The sequence below is a fragment of the Populus euphratica genome, unplaced genomic scaffold (assembly GCF_000495115.2).
Source record: "Populus euphratica unplaced genomic scaffold, PopEup_1.0 scaffold135.1, whole genome shotgun sequence".
Lineage (NCBI taxonomy): Eukaryota > Viridiplantae > Streptophyta > Magnoliopsida > Malpighiales > Salicaceae > Populus > Populus euphratica.
In genome coordinates, this window is record NW_011499965.1 from 680,633 (window position 1) to 693,717 (window position 13,085).

Below are 13,085 nucleotides of genomic sequence, written 5' to 3' on the forward strand. Positions count from 1 at the left end.
CTTTGAATGTAATTGTTCTTTACAGTACTGGTTGTAGTACACCATTGCATGTCATATACACTTCCTTCCAATATTACGCAAATGATTAGCATGTTATAAAAATTCATGATGTTTGCTTGCAAATATGTTATCCAAATAGGAATGGATAATCCAGAAACTATTGATAAAGCTGTCTGGAATAAAGAAATGTTGCATGTCTTTTGTGACCTTTGCATCAAAGCCATTGACATGGGAATGAGACCGAATACTCATTTCGACAAGGCCGATTGGAAATATTTGCAAACATCTTTCAAAGAAATAACTGATCACGCATTCACAAAGACACAATTGAAGAACAAATGGGATGGCTGCAAAAAGGATTGGAGGATATGGACGAAACTCATTTCAGAAACTGGTGTGGGCTGGAGTGCAGAATTAGGGACAATTTCTACAAGTGATGTGTGGTGGAAAACAAATATTCAGGTTATTTTGTTGCTCCTTAATTTTTAATTATGTTAAATCTCAGTTTAGTAATTACCAAAATATTTAGGCAAGCTGCATTAAATAATTCTAAATGTTCTGTGTAGGAAATAAGAGGTGCAAAAAAATTTAGGCAAGCTGGTATCGAACTATCTTTACGGTTGAAGTTCGACAGAATGTTCACCAATATTATTGCTACTGGACAGTATGCATGGGCACCATCGGCTGGAATTCATCGTGATGATAATGTTGGTGTTGCTGAGGATCCAAATGTCAATGATGAACAACCTGATTTGGAAGAAGGAAGCGGTGATTCAGAAGAGGATAGAATTCTAAATTTCACCGATGATGTGTGCAACATGGTTAGATGGGTTAATATGTCAAGAGTAGCAACACATGCAACAGTGAAAATAGAAAAGAAAGACAACGTCTTGACGTTCAATCAGGGAAAAAGAAAAGAAGTTCTGGAATTGGGATGCAGCTACTATCACGGTTTGATAATATGGTTGATAGTATGTCAAAAAATAGTGATTCCACATCTATATGTAGAGATAAGAAAATGGTGTAGTATTCTTGAGGTTATGACTGAGCTGCACTCAATAGAAGGAGTTCATATTGGTGATGATTTTCATGCGTATGCTACTGAGTTCTTGGGTATGAGAAGGAATAGAGAAATGTGGTTTAGTATGGGTAGTCTTGAAAACAAGATGAAATGGTTGCAGAAAATGTTTACACGGCGTGAGGTACCATAGACGGGGAGGTATTTATTGATCCCGAATGCATGCTTTTATAAATTTATTGATAATATTATTATCTAAATTGTTATCTAACATATTTTAAAATGTCTTGATAATTATGTATTTTTTTAGAGATCTGAAGATGATAATCGGCCAGAATTGTTCGGGACCTTATTTCTAATTTTAACAATTCTCATCTGACATGAAGAGGTTGTGTGCAAGTTTTATTTTTCGGTTATGGGCATTAATATTTGTTATTTTCATGCAAACAAATTATATATTAAAATATCAAAAAGTTGTAGTGTTATTCGATACGCGCTACGTATTATGAATTGCAATCCTGAAAGTTTCTATGTATTTGTAATGTAATATGATGTGGACAATGCTTTTATAGTTTACAAAATATGCATGCTTAAATGCAACCGGTAGAAAATGCAAACAAATGGTTGTTAAATTATCGACATTAAAATTGCTTAATTATAAATTATACTGCTTGGAAAAGCCAATTATACATCCATTTTAAAAGATAAATCAACCTTTTCTTGGTTTTAGTTTGGGTTAGAAATATAAATTGTAGTCTAGAAGCTTGGTAACCTATTAATTTGTATTTCTAAATACACGTGATGTGTATTAACGGTAAGGGGAAAAAATATACAAAATGTAAAATGTATTAAAAATTTTGAAATAAAAAAATACAAGGATTCAAAATACAATTCACATGCAAAAACAAGCTAAGTGGTACACTACGATAAACTGCTCCTGACCTTTCACTTTGGTTACAGAAGAAAAAAAAGTAGATATACAAACAAATACAAGATTCAAAATATAATTCACATGCAAAAACAAGCTATGGTACACTGCGATAAACTGCTCCTCACTTTGCACTTCAGTTACAGAAAAGAAAAGGTAATTAACACGGGCTGTTGAATATCGAGCTTGTGTGACAATGCTGGAACAAAATAATTTGGGAAAAGAAGAAGCAACCTCATAGAAATGCAGATATAGAAATGCTTAATTAAAAGAAGAGAAAACAGAGGGCAACCAGCGAATATAGAAATGCAGGGGAACAAAATCAGCGGATAGAAAAGCCAACCACGGGATAAACAGAGGGCAACCACCACCAACATTCCTCGTCGCCACCAGAGTAATTGTTTGCCCTCATCATCGCCAACAACAGCACCACTAACAGCAGGGAGAAGTGAGTGCAGCAAGGAAAAACCGCAGCAAAGGTAGTGAGAAAGAAGCAGAGCAGATTCAGAAAAAAAAACAGGGCCACCATAACCAACCTGCCTCGCCGTTGCTATGCAATCGTCTGCCCTCATCGTCTTCACCATCACAACCACCAACATCGAGGATAAAAGCGACTACTGCATGGGAAAAACATTGCAGATGGAGTGAGAAGGAAGCAGAGCAGCTTTAGCTGAAAAACATAGGGCCACCGCGGGATAAAAACCACACCACCACTGCAAACCTTCATCATCGTCTCCACCATAGCAACCATTTGGCGTCATTGGTGTCAACTGCAGCAGCACCATCATTGGGAGAGAAGCAAACAAACTATACTGGAAAGTGAGAAGAGCAGGAACAGAGGAACACCATCACTGAAGTCCACCATCGTTCCCCGCCGTTCCCACAACCGAACACACCTTGCGCTACCAAGGGTAACCTCCTTTGTCCTTCGCCTTCTCCTTCATTCGTCTGCTGCTCACCATTGTCAGTCTCCACTGTTCACGTTAAATATGAACAGTGGACAATGAATATATAACTTTCATACAACAATTTGTTTCAATATTTTTGTTTAGTGTGAAGTAGTATAATATAATAGTTATTTGATATAAAATTAATCATGCAGGTATCACATTAGACATTGTGTTTTATTTGAGAAAAAAAAATTATTTAACATGATTCAAATGTTTATTTATCTAGGATTATACATATGGAAGAAACACGTTTAAATGCAATATTCAATGAAGCTCTTGATGATGATTATGATAACTTAATGGATCGTGTTGTTGATCACGTTAATTATTGTGGTGATGATAACAACGGTGGCTCGGGAGGGATGGTGATGATGGCGCAAATGATGACGACGACACCGACAATAATGACACTGACGGCAACAACGTTGACGACAATGATGATAGTGATGATGATGAAGAATTGTTTTGGAGGCGAGAATTTGATAGGAAAAAGTTAGTTGTGTGCACAGCTGGGGCACTAAACATGTATTATGTTAATCATATACATAAAGAACCATGCATGGTTTCATACAATACAGGCATGCGTTGGTTAACTGAAGTTTTATGAGGACATTGGCAACGATGTGTCAACATGTTTAGAATGGACACATCAACTTTGATGAGCCTGTGCAGTGATTTAGAAACAACGTATGGGTTGAAGCCTTCGAGAAGGATGAGTGTGATTGAAAAAGTTGCAATATTTCTATATACAATAGCACTAGGAGCTTCAAATAGGGAGGTGCAACGAGAAATTGCAATAAATCCTAAATATACGTCGCATTTCAAGGTATGAAAAATATTTGTGTTTTTATTGTTAGTATTCAATTCAAAAATTGATTTATACATGTTAGTAAGTAACAATATCATATTGTCAATGGTTTTTTTTTTTTTTTATAGACAGAATTGTATTGGTGCAATTGATGGAACACATGTGCGGGCTTGTATATCAACCGAAAATCAAATTCCATTTATCGAAAGAAAATGTGTTTCGACTCAAAACATAATGACGACTTGTAATTTTGACATGCGATTCATGTTTATGTGGGCAGGATGGGAAGGTAGTGCCCACGATACACGTATTTTTTATGAGGCTATTGAGAATATAAATATAAAATTCCCTATGCCACCAGAAGGTAGGTATACAACATAACTTGTTATGTTGTTAGGTATAAAATTTGTTTTTTATTTACTAATTACATGACAAATTTTGATGTTGTTTTTAATTACAGGTAAATACTATTTGATTGATGTTGGATATCTAAATGAGTATGGTTATTTAGGTCTGTATAAAGGTGAGAGATATCACTTACAAGATTTTAGGCGTCGTGGAAAACCTAGAAATCGGCAAGAAGTTTTTAATCGTGCACATTCATCGCTACGTAATGTCATAGAACGATCTTTTGGAGTATGGAAACAAAGGTGGAGGATTTTACAAAACATATATGCTTATCCATACAAAATGCAAGTTGAATTTGTAGTTGCATCAATGACACTATATAATTACATTAGAAAAAGATTGCATGATGATGCTGCGGAATTTGATCGCAATCCCAGTTATATACCTGATGATATTTTACCAAATGTTGTGGCACGCTCTGAAAGCATTGGAAACAGTAGGCAAAGTAGGATGAATTTCGTACGTGATGGGATTGCAGATAGTTTGATGGAACAATAAAGCAGAATTTATATAACGTCTTGTTTGATTAATGATGTAATAGCAGTACTTAATGCTTGTATGGGATTATAGAGCTTTTCATTAACGAAGCAGTAATATAATATTTTTTTTCACGTTGTAAAAAATTATTGTTGCGACCGACACACGAAAACTATCTGGGCACGTAGAAAAATGAAATTAAAAAATTTTATTCTGAAAAAACATTTTAATATTTTTTGGAAACACAGTTTGCACCGCATAAACGGTTACCAAACACTTTAAACTGCTTTTTATTCAACCTCAATTTCAACCACAGTTTTAACCAAACACATATTTTTCCAAACCAACCTCAATTAAAAGTACTTTTTTTAAAATAGTTTTTTTAAAACCACAACCACAATAACAATCTCAATACCAAACACACCTAAATTGTTCAAATAACAATTTCATTATTTTTTATACCACAAAAGTTAATTAATTATTTCCAATGAACTACAAGAATTATTAATTATTTAATTTGATGGTACAAATCAATCGCTTAAAATTGTCTTTTAATGACAAGATAGTAGAACAGCAACAGCAACGAAGAAAAAAAAGTGCAATTAGTTAATGGTATTATGGAATAAACTAAGGAATATATATATTAATTTAAATGTTTGGATTAGCTTATGTTTACGCTTATTTAGATTAATTTTATGAGTATTAAATTTAATAATTATATAAATTTTTAATAATTTTAAAATTTATAAAATTTAAATTAATAATTTCTGAAAAATAAAACTTAAATTTCATCAATTAAACTACACTAATCAGATTAGGTTAAAACTATCTTTTGTTAGGAGGACAAACAAGGTTTGGAGTATTGGATTCGGGGCTTTTTACAACAAATAACTGAGTTCAGAAGTTAAGAAGAAACATTGCACTTGGAGCTCACAAAACACCTATAAAATAAGTCATGTATGGAGCTTTGAGGACCGCATGATGCTTGGGTTAGTTAAGCTGTATGAGAAATATATAGTTCTAAAGATTGTTGTGTGTTGTACGAAGAAAAATACATTAGAGAAGATGATGAGTGTAGGTGATGTGAGAATATGAAATATGTGTGCGCGTCCGTGGATCATCATCAGGTCCTTAAAACCCTAAAAAAACTTGTTTGCAGGTGTTCATGAGCTCCTAATACAGTGTTCCTTCTTCAACTTCTCAATTGAGTTATCCTCCATGCTCAAATCCAATGGTGCTTGCTCCAAACCCTGTCCAGGTCCTATCACTGATCTACTTGTTCTTTCCCGCCAAATAACAGAGCAATAACGTGATTAGGGTTGAGGAGAGGTGCCAAAATGAGAGATCAAACAAGAATGAGCTTTATGTTATGAAAATATTTCTATAGGTATTTTAATAGATATTAAGTTAGTCGAAATATTTGGTGTCACAAAAGTGATTTGTATTAATCCATGTGGAAGAGTTTGTATTTAGAATAATACTTACATAATTAATTTAATTCTTAATAATTTATTATTAACTTTGATATATTATCAACTCAGAAAATACTAGGTTATCACATGTAGCAATATCGAAATCAATATAAGTCCTTAAAATCTCCAAAAAAAAAAACTAGAAAAAATGAATTTCTAGAACTTATACAAAAAAAGGGTTGAGATTTATTTTCTCAAACTATATAATTGAATTTCTTTTAACAACGCAATGAAATAAAGAAGAAAAACAAAGAAAAATGAAGAAGAGAGTTTGCCCTTCATAACGGATCTATTATTGAATTGGAAGAATTCCACTCTCATGATTTCAGAAAATAAATTTGATAAATTAATATATATTGATTTAAATTATTTTAATATATTATCATCTTAATATCTTAAAAAAAAATCATTTTAAATTTTTATAAGTCAAACTATGTTATTCATTTAAATTGTATTAAGTCAATTGCCACATAATTTAATTTTTTACAATTTAATTGTTTTTTACTAAAAAACATTAGTAATGCTTGAATGCCTTTTTCTATATAAAAAAAATATTTCTTTTTATATCAAAAGAATAATACGTATTGTAGTATAGTATTGTAGTATAAGCCAATGATCTAGTTTATTCTTACTTCCCTTGGCATACTCACGACTCCATTTCAACCAAGCTGACTCTTAACCTCAGAACATTCAACGAATCTCTTCCACAACAGCTAGAAAGTGTAGAATGAATAATAGAACTCTTGACCTCATGGTTTACGGCGGGTTTTTTTTTTTTTTTTTGAGTTTCAACCCATTTTTTATAAGTGATTTTCAAACTATATGCCAGAAGCCGTACCGTTAGTTCTTTTATATTGTAAAATCGTGGCTTGAAGACAACTTCACGTTGAACATTGACAGATGCATGCTAAAGCTAAAACACCATGGAACCTCAAATATTACCTCTGAAACTCTAAACTGTTAAAACATAGACCATGAAGTACATGCTCCAGCACGGATTAGCCAAAACCATTCTATTACGTGGAAAAAAGAGAACTCGAAGCCACCAACGCCTATCTGCCAGTATAATCCACACTATTACCAGCACTTAATGTACATTCTAAACGATATAAAAAAATACGCTACAAAAGCCACCAACCAGCATCTGACAACTACGGAAAAAATTGATCTGACCTCAAATCCAGCACTATCAGCACAAAGCTGATTGGGTGGCCGCTCTGATGACTCATTTTGAAACCAATAGAAGTAATAAGCAATCCATCTACAACTACTTTCTTCAACCTCAGCTTCTTTCAGATCTACTTCTATCCACTGAAATGCTTGAATCGAGTGTTGAAAGGACCTGGGGCATAGACATCCCCCCGGAGACAACAATTTCTGCAATTGAAAAATAAATCAGAAGAAATGAGGAATGGGGCGGGGGAATAGATTCCCTTTCTATTCTCATTTTCTGGCAGGTGAATTAAAAAACATGCTGGACACCCATCTTTCACAAAGGACCCCGTATCTTAAGAGTGAATAAACTCTTGAGCCTAAAATGTCTGTTCCATGAGATAACAAGCAATATTGTATTTCTAGTACCCTGAATAAAGACACAGCTAGGAAAGATGTCTTCTTGCCCACCAAAAAGAAAATATTTGATAAACTAAAGTCAAGCTAGTTGAGCCCCCTACCGATTCCTTCTCGGACAGAGAGATTGGGTCTGATAACATCTTTGGTAGAGACCAGGAATATATCACCAATGTACAGATGATTTGTGGGAACATAGACACAGCATAACTCTTCTTCTCCAGAGTAGTTCTGCATTTCAAACTTAGAAAATATAAGAATTTGAATGCAAATGCTATTTGATGCTATGCTGAGCATTTATCATTTACCAGTATCATGATATTAACTCAAATCTTTTTAAATAGGGATAACACCCCTGATTTCAGATATGGATATGATATATAGGTTACAAATGAAGATCAGACCCTCAATATCCCAAATTGCAATATTCTAGCATCTAATAATCAATTAGGATTTGTTGTAGAACAGCCCCAAAATTTGAGAAATTCCAAATTCACGTATCTTTTAGAGATTAATTGTGTCTTCTAACACGGGACAGCAAAGGAAGAAAATCCAAATCATTACAAAATAAAAAAATAGTTTGGGTTAGACAGCAACAACTAATCAATGACAGAAAAGGTATGTGTTGAGGTCACTGAAGTTTGCAGTTGTCACATGTTTCTCAGAGTTGGCCTGAAAGTCTTTAGAATTTTGAGTGCATGTGCGTGTGCAGGTGTGGGTGGGAGGGGTGATCGCTTGCGTTACAGCACCAAAGACATGCATGCACATATGTTTCTCAACAAAGTTAGGGACATCTATTACTCTCCAAGCAAGAAGTTCACTTTCACCATATCTCAACTCATGAATTGGAGTATTGTGACCAAAATTGTATATCTTTGCATCCCAGATCAGAATCCAAGACTCATAGTTAATAGTAGGGTGATTGCTAATGATTTTCAAGTTTCCAAGGTAGTATTATTGCACCAAAGACATGCATGCACAAGTGTTTCTCAGCAGTTAGGGATATCTATTACTCTCCAGTCTCCATGCAAGAAGTCCGCCTTTGCCATATCTTAATTCATGAATTGGAGTATTGTGACCAAAATTGCATATCTTAATTCACGAATTGGACTATTGTGATCAAAATTGTAAATTTTTGCATCCCTAATCAGAATCTGGGACTCGTAGTTAATAGGTCTGATCAGACAAAAGGCATGCCATTCGCACAATCCTAAAGTGAATATCGCACCTGGAGGGTCACAGTCGAAGTAATGAACCCAAAAGCATACTCGCCAATACGTGGATGTCTTATGATGGCCACTTCCTTGAAAGCCTGAGTGTTTTGGTCTGAAACACAAAAGAAACATGATGTAAATGGCATGGCAGCTGCTTATACTCATCCAGTGAAAACATGAGGATTAAACTGAACACAGACCCGGGGATATGGCAGCACTAATTTGCTTGGAAGCATTATAAATATGGCGAACAAATGGCATCCTTTTGATAAACCACTCTCCTAGGCTCAGTACGGATGCTCCCAACCAAGATGACATGAATACCCCAACCAAGAAAATGAATGTTAGGGAGGTTATAAATCCAAGACCTAACAAAGAACAAAAGAAGGCAAGCCAAATGATCAGTAAGAATATGAACTGCTTTATAATATTGATTTAACCTCAGAGAGGAAAAGGCTTATGGTGCTAAACATAAACTTGCTTACCAAAGATATCAATTCCAAGTTGGGTATAAATCGGAGAGAAGAATCCATCCACAAAGTGAATAAACCACCATGTTATGTAGAAGGTGATTGCAATGGGAAACAGGATGACACTGCAAAACAGCTAAGTGTGAGCAGCATCTATAACAGATTGAGCACAAATATGAAAAACAAAACATAAATTCAAAAATCATCAAACACACATATTTTTGCTTGGATGTATTGTTCAAGAGCATGCAAAAGAAATACACTAAACAGACATGAAATCTTATAAAATTACAAATCAATGAAGTTGGTTCATCCAGTACAACTGCAGTCCAAGATATCCGTTCTTTCGTACATTATGTCCAAACACATAAAAGAGGCCACTGGTTTCCCTCACAACACAGGAAGAGCAGCTTAATATGAAAGCATCTTGCAAAATTTATGAACTTTAATGGTGAGTGGCATTGGTGTGGTAAAAAGCATACAGTCCTTAATGAAGAGTGGACATCCAATCAGTTTACAAGGTAAAAAGCACAATCCTTGTGCACCCAGCAAAACAGGGAAAACAGCAATTATCTTGCAAAATTTCTACTTCCACAAAATCTTTAATGGTGAGTGGCATCTGTAGTGCCTGGCAAGTTCTAGCAACTGCCCAAAAAACAACACAAATTGATATCAAAACAAAATTTCGAAAGCAAATCACCACAAACTTCAGTTGCATCTGACTTGTTTCAAAAAGTTAAATCAACAGGAGTAACTAGGCTATCTCTAAACAGCCAAAGGACAAAATCACACATGATAGAACAAAGCACACACAAGTTGCTTATGTACAACTTGTATAGTAGTCAGCCACACATTTGCCTCCTTTTCAGAATGAGATACAGGAATGTATAAGTGTCCACAACCCCCATCATCAGAAAAGAAATCCATAACAGAGAGACACCATAGGGCGATCTCAAAGAGTTCAACCAACTCATTCAATAGGGTTCCTTCCAAACTACATATTGACATGACCTAACTGGATAGCAGGGATATAGATGAAAGGTCTACAAAAGTTGCAAAATTCATAGTTTAATCCAACAAAGATCAGACAAAAATTCACAGTTAAACAGATAAAAGTCTTCCTAAGGGTGTGGTGAAGACCATCTTGCATTTCTTATTTTTCACAAAAAAATGTCAACACATGTAAGAACTAGCATATTATTCCTGAATATCTCTCTGCCTATCATGACTTCTAGTTCCGAGTCCACAGGAATTTCTAGGAGAATTGGTTGTGGGCTTAGATAAAGATGCATCAAAATCAAAAGAAGCTGCACATAATGAGCTTATTTACAGAGGTCATAATTCTTTTTCTAAGTCAATGCCGCTTATCACATAATTCTATTCAAGCCCTGACCTGTCTTATTGGTGGAAGGCTGGAAGCTGCCTCACTCTCACCATAAATACTTCCTCATTACTCAGTAAAGGACAGACCATCGGGATCCTTTTACAGACATGGATTCTCTCTCACACCAAACTTCACACGATCAAACTATGAACTACACCACCTGCTAACCACCTCATCACTCACCCAAGTGTAGATACTTGTTTGTTTCAAAGATTGCTGGATGCTCCTAGAAAACTCTTCAGCTATTTAAATTTATTCTAGCAGGCAGTAAACCATGACCCAGGTACACATATTCAGGAGGGAGAAAAAAACTTGGAAGAGGAAAAAAAATGAATACCGTATGAAGAGGTAAGAAAAGCTCTTATACCAAAACAAACAAGGACTGAAGGAGAGTTGAAAACATAAATTAAAATCAATTAAGTCCTTTCAAATGATTAACTGATTACATATACAAGCCATATTTCAAATCGGAGCCATCATAAGAAACATCCTGGACGGATCCTTGTTCATAAACACACACGATTGTGGAAAGATGCAGCATTTAATCATGAAATCAAGGAAATAAAGGAGATGGAAAAAAAGAGTATCACCATCCTGTCATGAATTTTTTTGAAGCCCAGCTCCTAACGAACTTGCAAAACTTCTACACAGAAAAAAGACATAGAGACAATGTTAGATAAAAAGTTCTTTAAAGAAAAAACATCATAAAAGGGCATGTGAGAGACATGAAATAACCCTCAAATATGCAAAACTATATAATAAATCGCTTTACTTTGGAACGTGGCAATTTCATAGCAACCCCAAGCATTTCCTAACCCAAAAAAAAAAAACCAAAATCTTTGTAGAATTCAAACAAATACAACAGTGAAAAATCAAAACCATAATTCTTTTAATTTTCTTAATTAATCATAATCATGACCAAATCAGCATATCCTTTTGAATCAAATTCAGTGCCAAAACTTAATTCCTCAACAATTTAATCAAATCTAGCTGGAAAATGAAGCATTAAATTGAATTATTAAGCTTAAACTAAACTAATAATTAGCAGAATTGGAGTTTCAATTACAATCGTTATTTTTCTAAATAAGAAAAAGAAAAAGAGAGAGCCCTAGAAAGGCAAAAGGAGAAAGGAGATTAGTTAAACCTCGCGTCCTGAGTGATGCGACGACGACGACGACGACGACGAGGAGGAGGAGGAGGAGGAGGACGAAGGTTTGGAAGCGATGTCAAGGTCGGGGGAGTCAGCGACGGGTATTAGAAGCTCTCGATCTCTGTCTCTACTGGCCATGACGATCGCCGATTTCTCATCCCCCATCATAAAAAATAGAAAGAAAAAGACTTGCCTGTTTCTTCTTTATCTATCGACAGATCAAAATAAAAACATATATTCTATAGTCTCTGGATTTTTTTGATTTTTTTTTGCTGCAGAAAAGAGAGGAAAGAGGACTCTGTCTTTTGTTTTGAATTCAAAAACGAGTAACCACTACTGCTACTAGTTGTTAGCAATAATATTTTATTTATTTATTTGGTTTTTGTAAAGTTAATTAATTTATTTATTTATTTACAGAAACGGACACACTCACACTCCAATGAAAAATGGACTGGATGGCGGAGGGGGCAGGTCACGTCGGCTATGATGGCGGATTAATCAATGTTTTTATTTCTCGATTATATTTGTTTTGCGGTATAAATAATAAGGACTGGCTGTTTTCTGTTACTATTATTGTTGTGTACAAGTGCTTTTCTTAGCTGTCACCTATGATGATTGCGTGACAGCGTTTTCCTCCGCTTTGCCGAATGCAAGCGTTTGATATTCTTTTTTTAAATAAAAAAAGTATACATACAGTATTTTTCAACACGTTTTTATAGTTAATGCGGGTTTTCAGTAAAAATTAATATATATATATATATATAATCAAATAAATTAAAAATTATATGTTAGTAAATTAAAAAAATTATAAAAAATAACTGAAAATAAAAATAAAAAATTGAGAAATACATATAAATTAAAATACTTAATCTTATAAGAAGAAATATTTATTCGGTTATATTTGCTGTATATATTTATTAAAATATTTTTTTATTTGAGCAAACGATAATAAAAATAATGATTTAAATTAAATTAATTGAATAAAATAAAAAAAATACTAGATATATTAAAAATATTATCTGAAAATATTTTTTATTTTAAAAATAAAGTTCATCTATATAAAAGATATAAAAAAATTATAGATGAATCATAAAAACCCTTCAAAATTTAAATGCATAATTAAAAAATAATTTTCATATAAAATATGCTCTCTAAACAAAATAAAAAAGAAAAAAATATTAATCTAAATATAAATAGAAAAATTAAAAAAACCATAAAAAACATTAATTTTAAAAAA

The 13,085-nt window shown here is 33.8% G+C and overlaps 2 protein-coding genes and 1 long non-coding RNA gene across 3 annotated transcripts; 2 read left to right on the plus strand and 1 right to left on the minus strand.

The window, feature by feature from the left end:
• The first annotated feature begins 141 nt into the window (after window positions 1-141).
• Window positions 142-1,014, plus strand: LOC105138949 (uncharacterized). Its single transcript, XM_011045199.1, has 3 exons — window positions 142-462; window positions 567-821; window positions 1,009-1,014. The coding sequence occupies exons 1-3, from the start codon at window positions 142-144 to the stop codon at window positions 1,012-1,014; spliced, it is 582 nt and encodes a 193-aa protein (XP_011043501.1).
• A 6-nt stretch (window positions 1,015-1,020) lies between these two features.
• LOC105138937 (uncharacterized) lies at window positions 1,021-1,589 on the plus strand. Its single transcript, XR_844888.1, has 2 exons — window positions 1,021-1,219; window positions 1,329-1,589. It is a non-coding gene; the product is annotated as an uncharacterized LOC105138937 (long non-coding RNA).
• Window positions 1,590-6,987: 5,398 nt separating this feature from the next.
• On the minus strand, window positions 6,988-12,240 carry LOC105138938 (uncharacterized). The gene is made up of 7 exons (XM_011045185.1): window positions 11,843-12,240; window positions 11,289-11,341; window positions 9,330-9,439; window positions 9,045-9,212; window positions 8,859-8,956; window positions 7,735-7,861; window positions 6,988-7,438 (listed from the first exon to the last, which is right to left on the minus strand). Exons 1-7 carry the CDS (start codon window positions 12,014-12,016, stop codon window positions 7,344-7,346), a joined length of 825 nt encoding a protein of 274 aa, XP_011043487.1. The 5' UTR covers window positions 12,017-12,240; the 3' UTR covers window positions 6,988-7,343.
• Between the last annotated feature and the right edge of the window lie 845 nt (window positions 12,241-13,085).

What these genes read in the sequence shown, in the direction of transcription:
- LOC105138949 (XM_011045199.1), top strand. Translation starts at nt 142, where the DNA reads ATGGATAATCCAGAAACTATTGATAAAGCTGTCTGGAATAAAGAAATG. An exon ending in GGTGGAAAACAAATATTCAG is followed by an intron (nt 463 to 566) that starts GTTATTTTGTTG and finishes TGTTCTGTGTAG; the next exon opens with GAAATAAGAGGTGCAAAAAA.
- LOC105138938 (XM_011045185.1), bottom strand. Translation starts at nt 12,016, where the DNA reads ATGATGGGGGATGAGAAATCGGCGATCGTCATGGCCAGTAGAGACAGA. An exon ending in TAGTGCTGCCATATCCCCGG is followed by an intron (nt 8,957 to 9,044) that starts GTCTGTGTTCAG and finishes TTTGTGTTTCAG; the next exon opens with ACCAAAACACTCAGGCTTTC. An exon ending in CTCTGTCCGAGAAGGAATCG is followed by an intron (nt 7,439 to 7,734) that starts GTAGGGGGCTCA and finishes TTTCAATTGCAG; the next exon opens with AAATTGTTGTCTCCGGGGGG.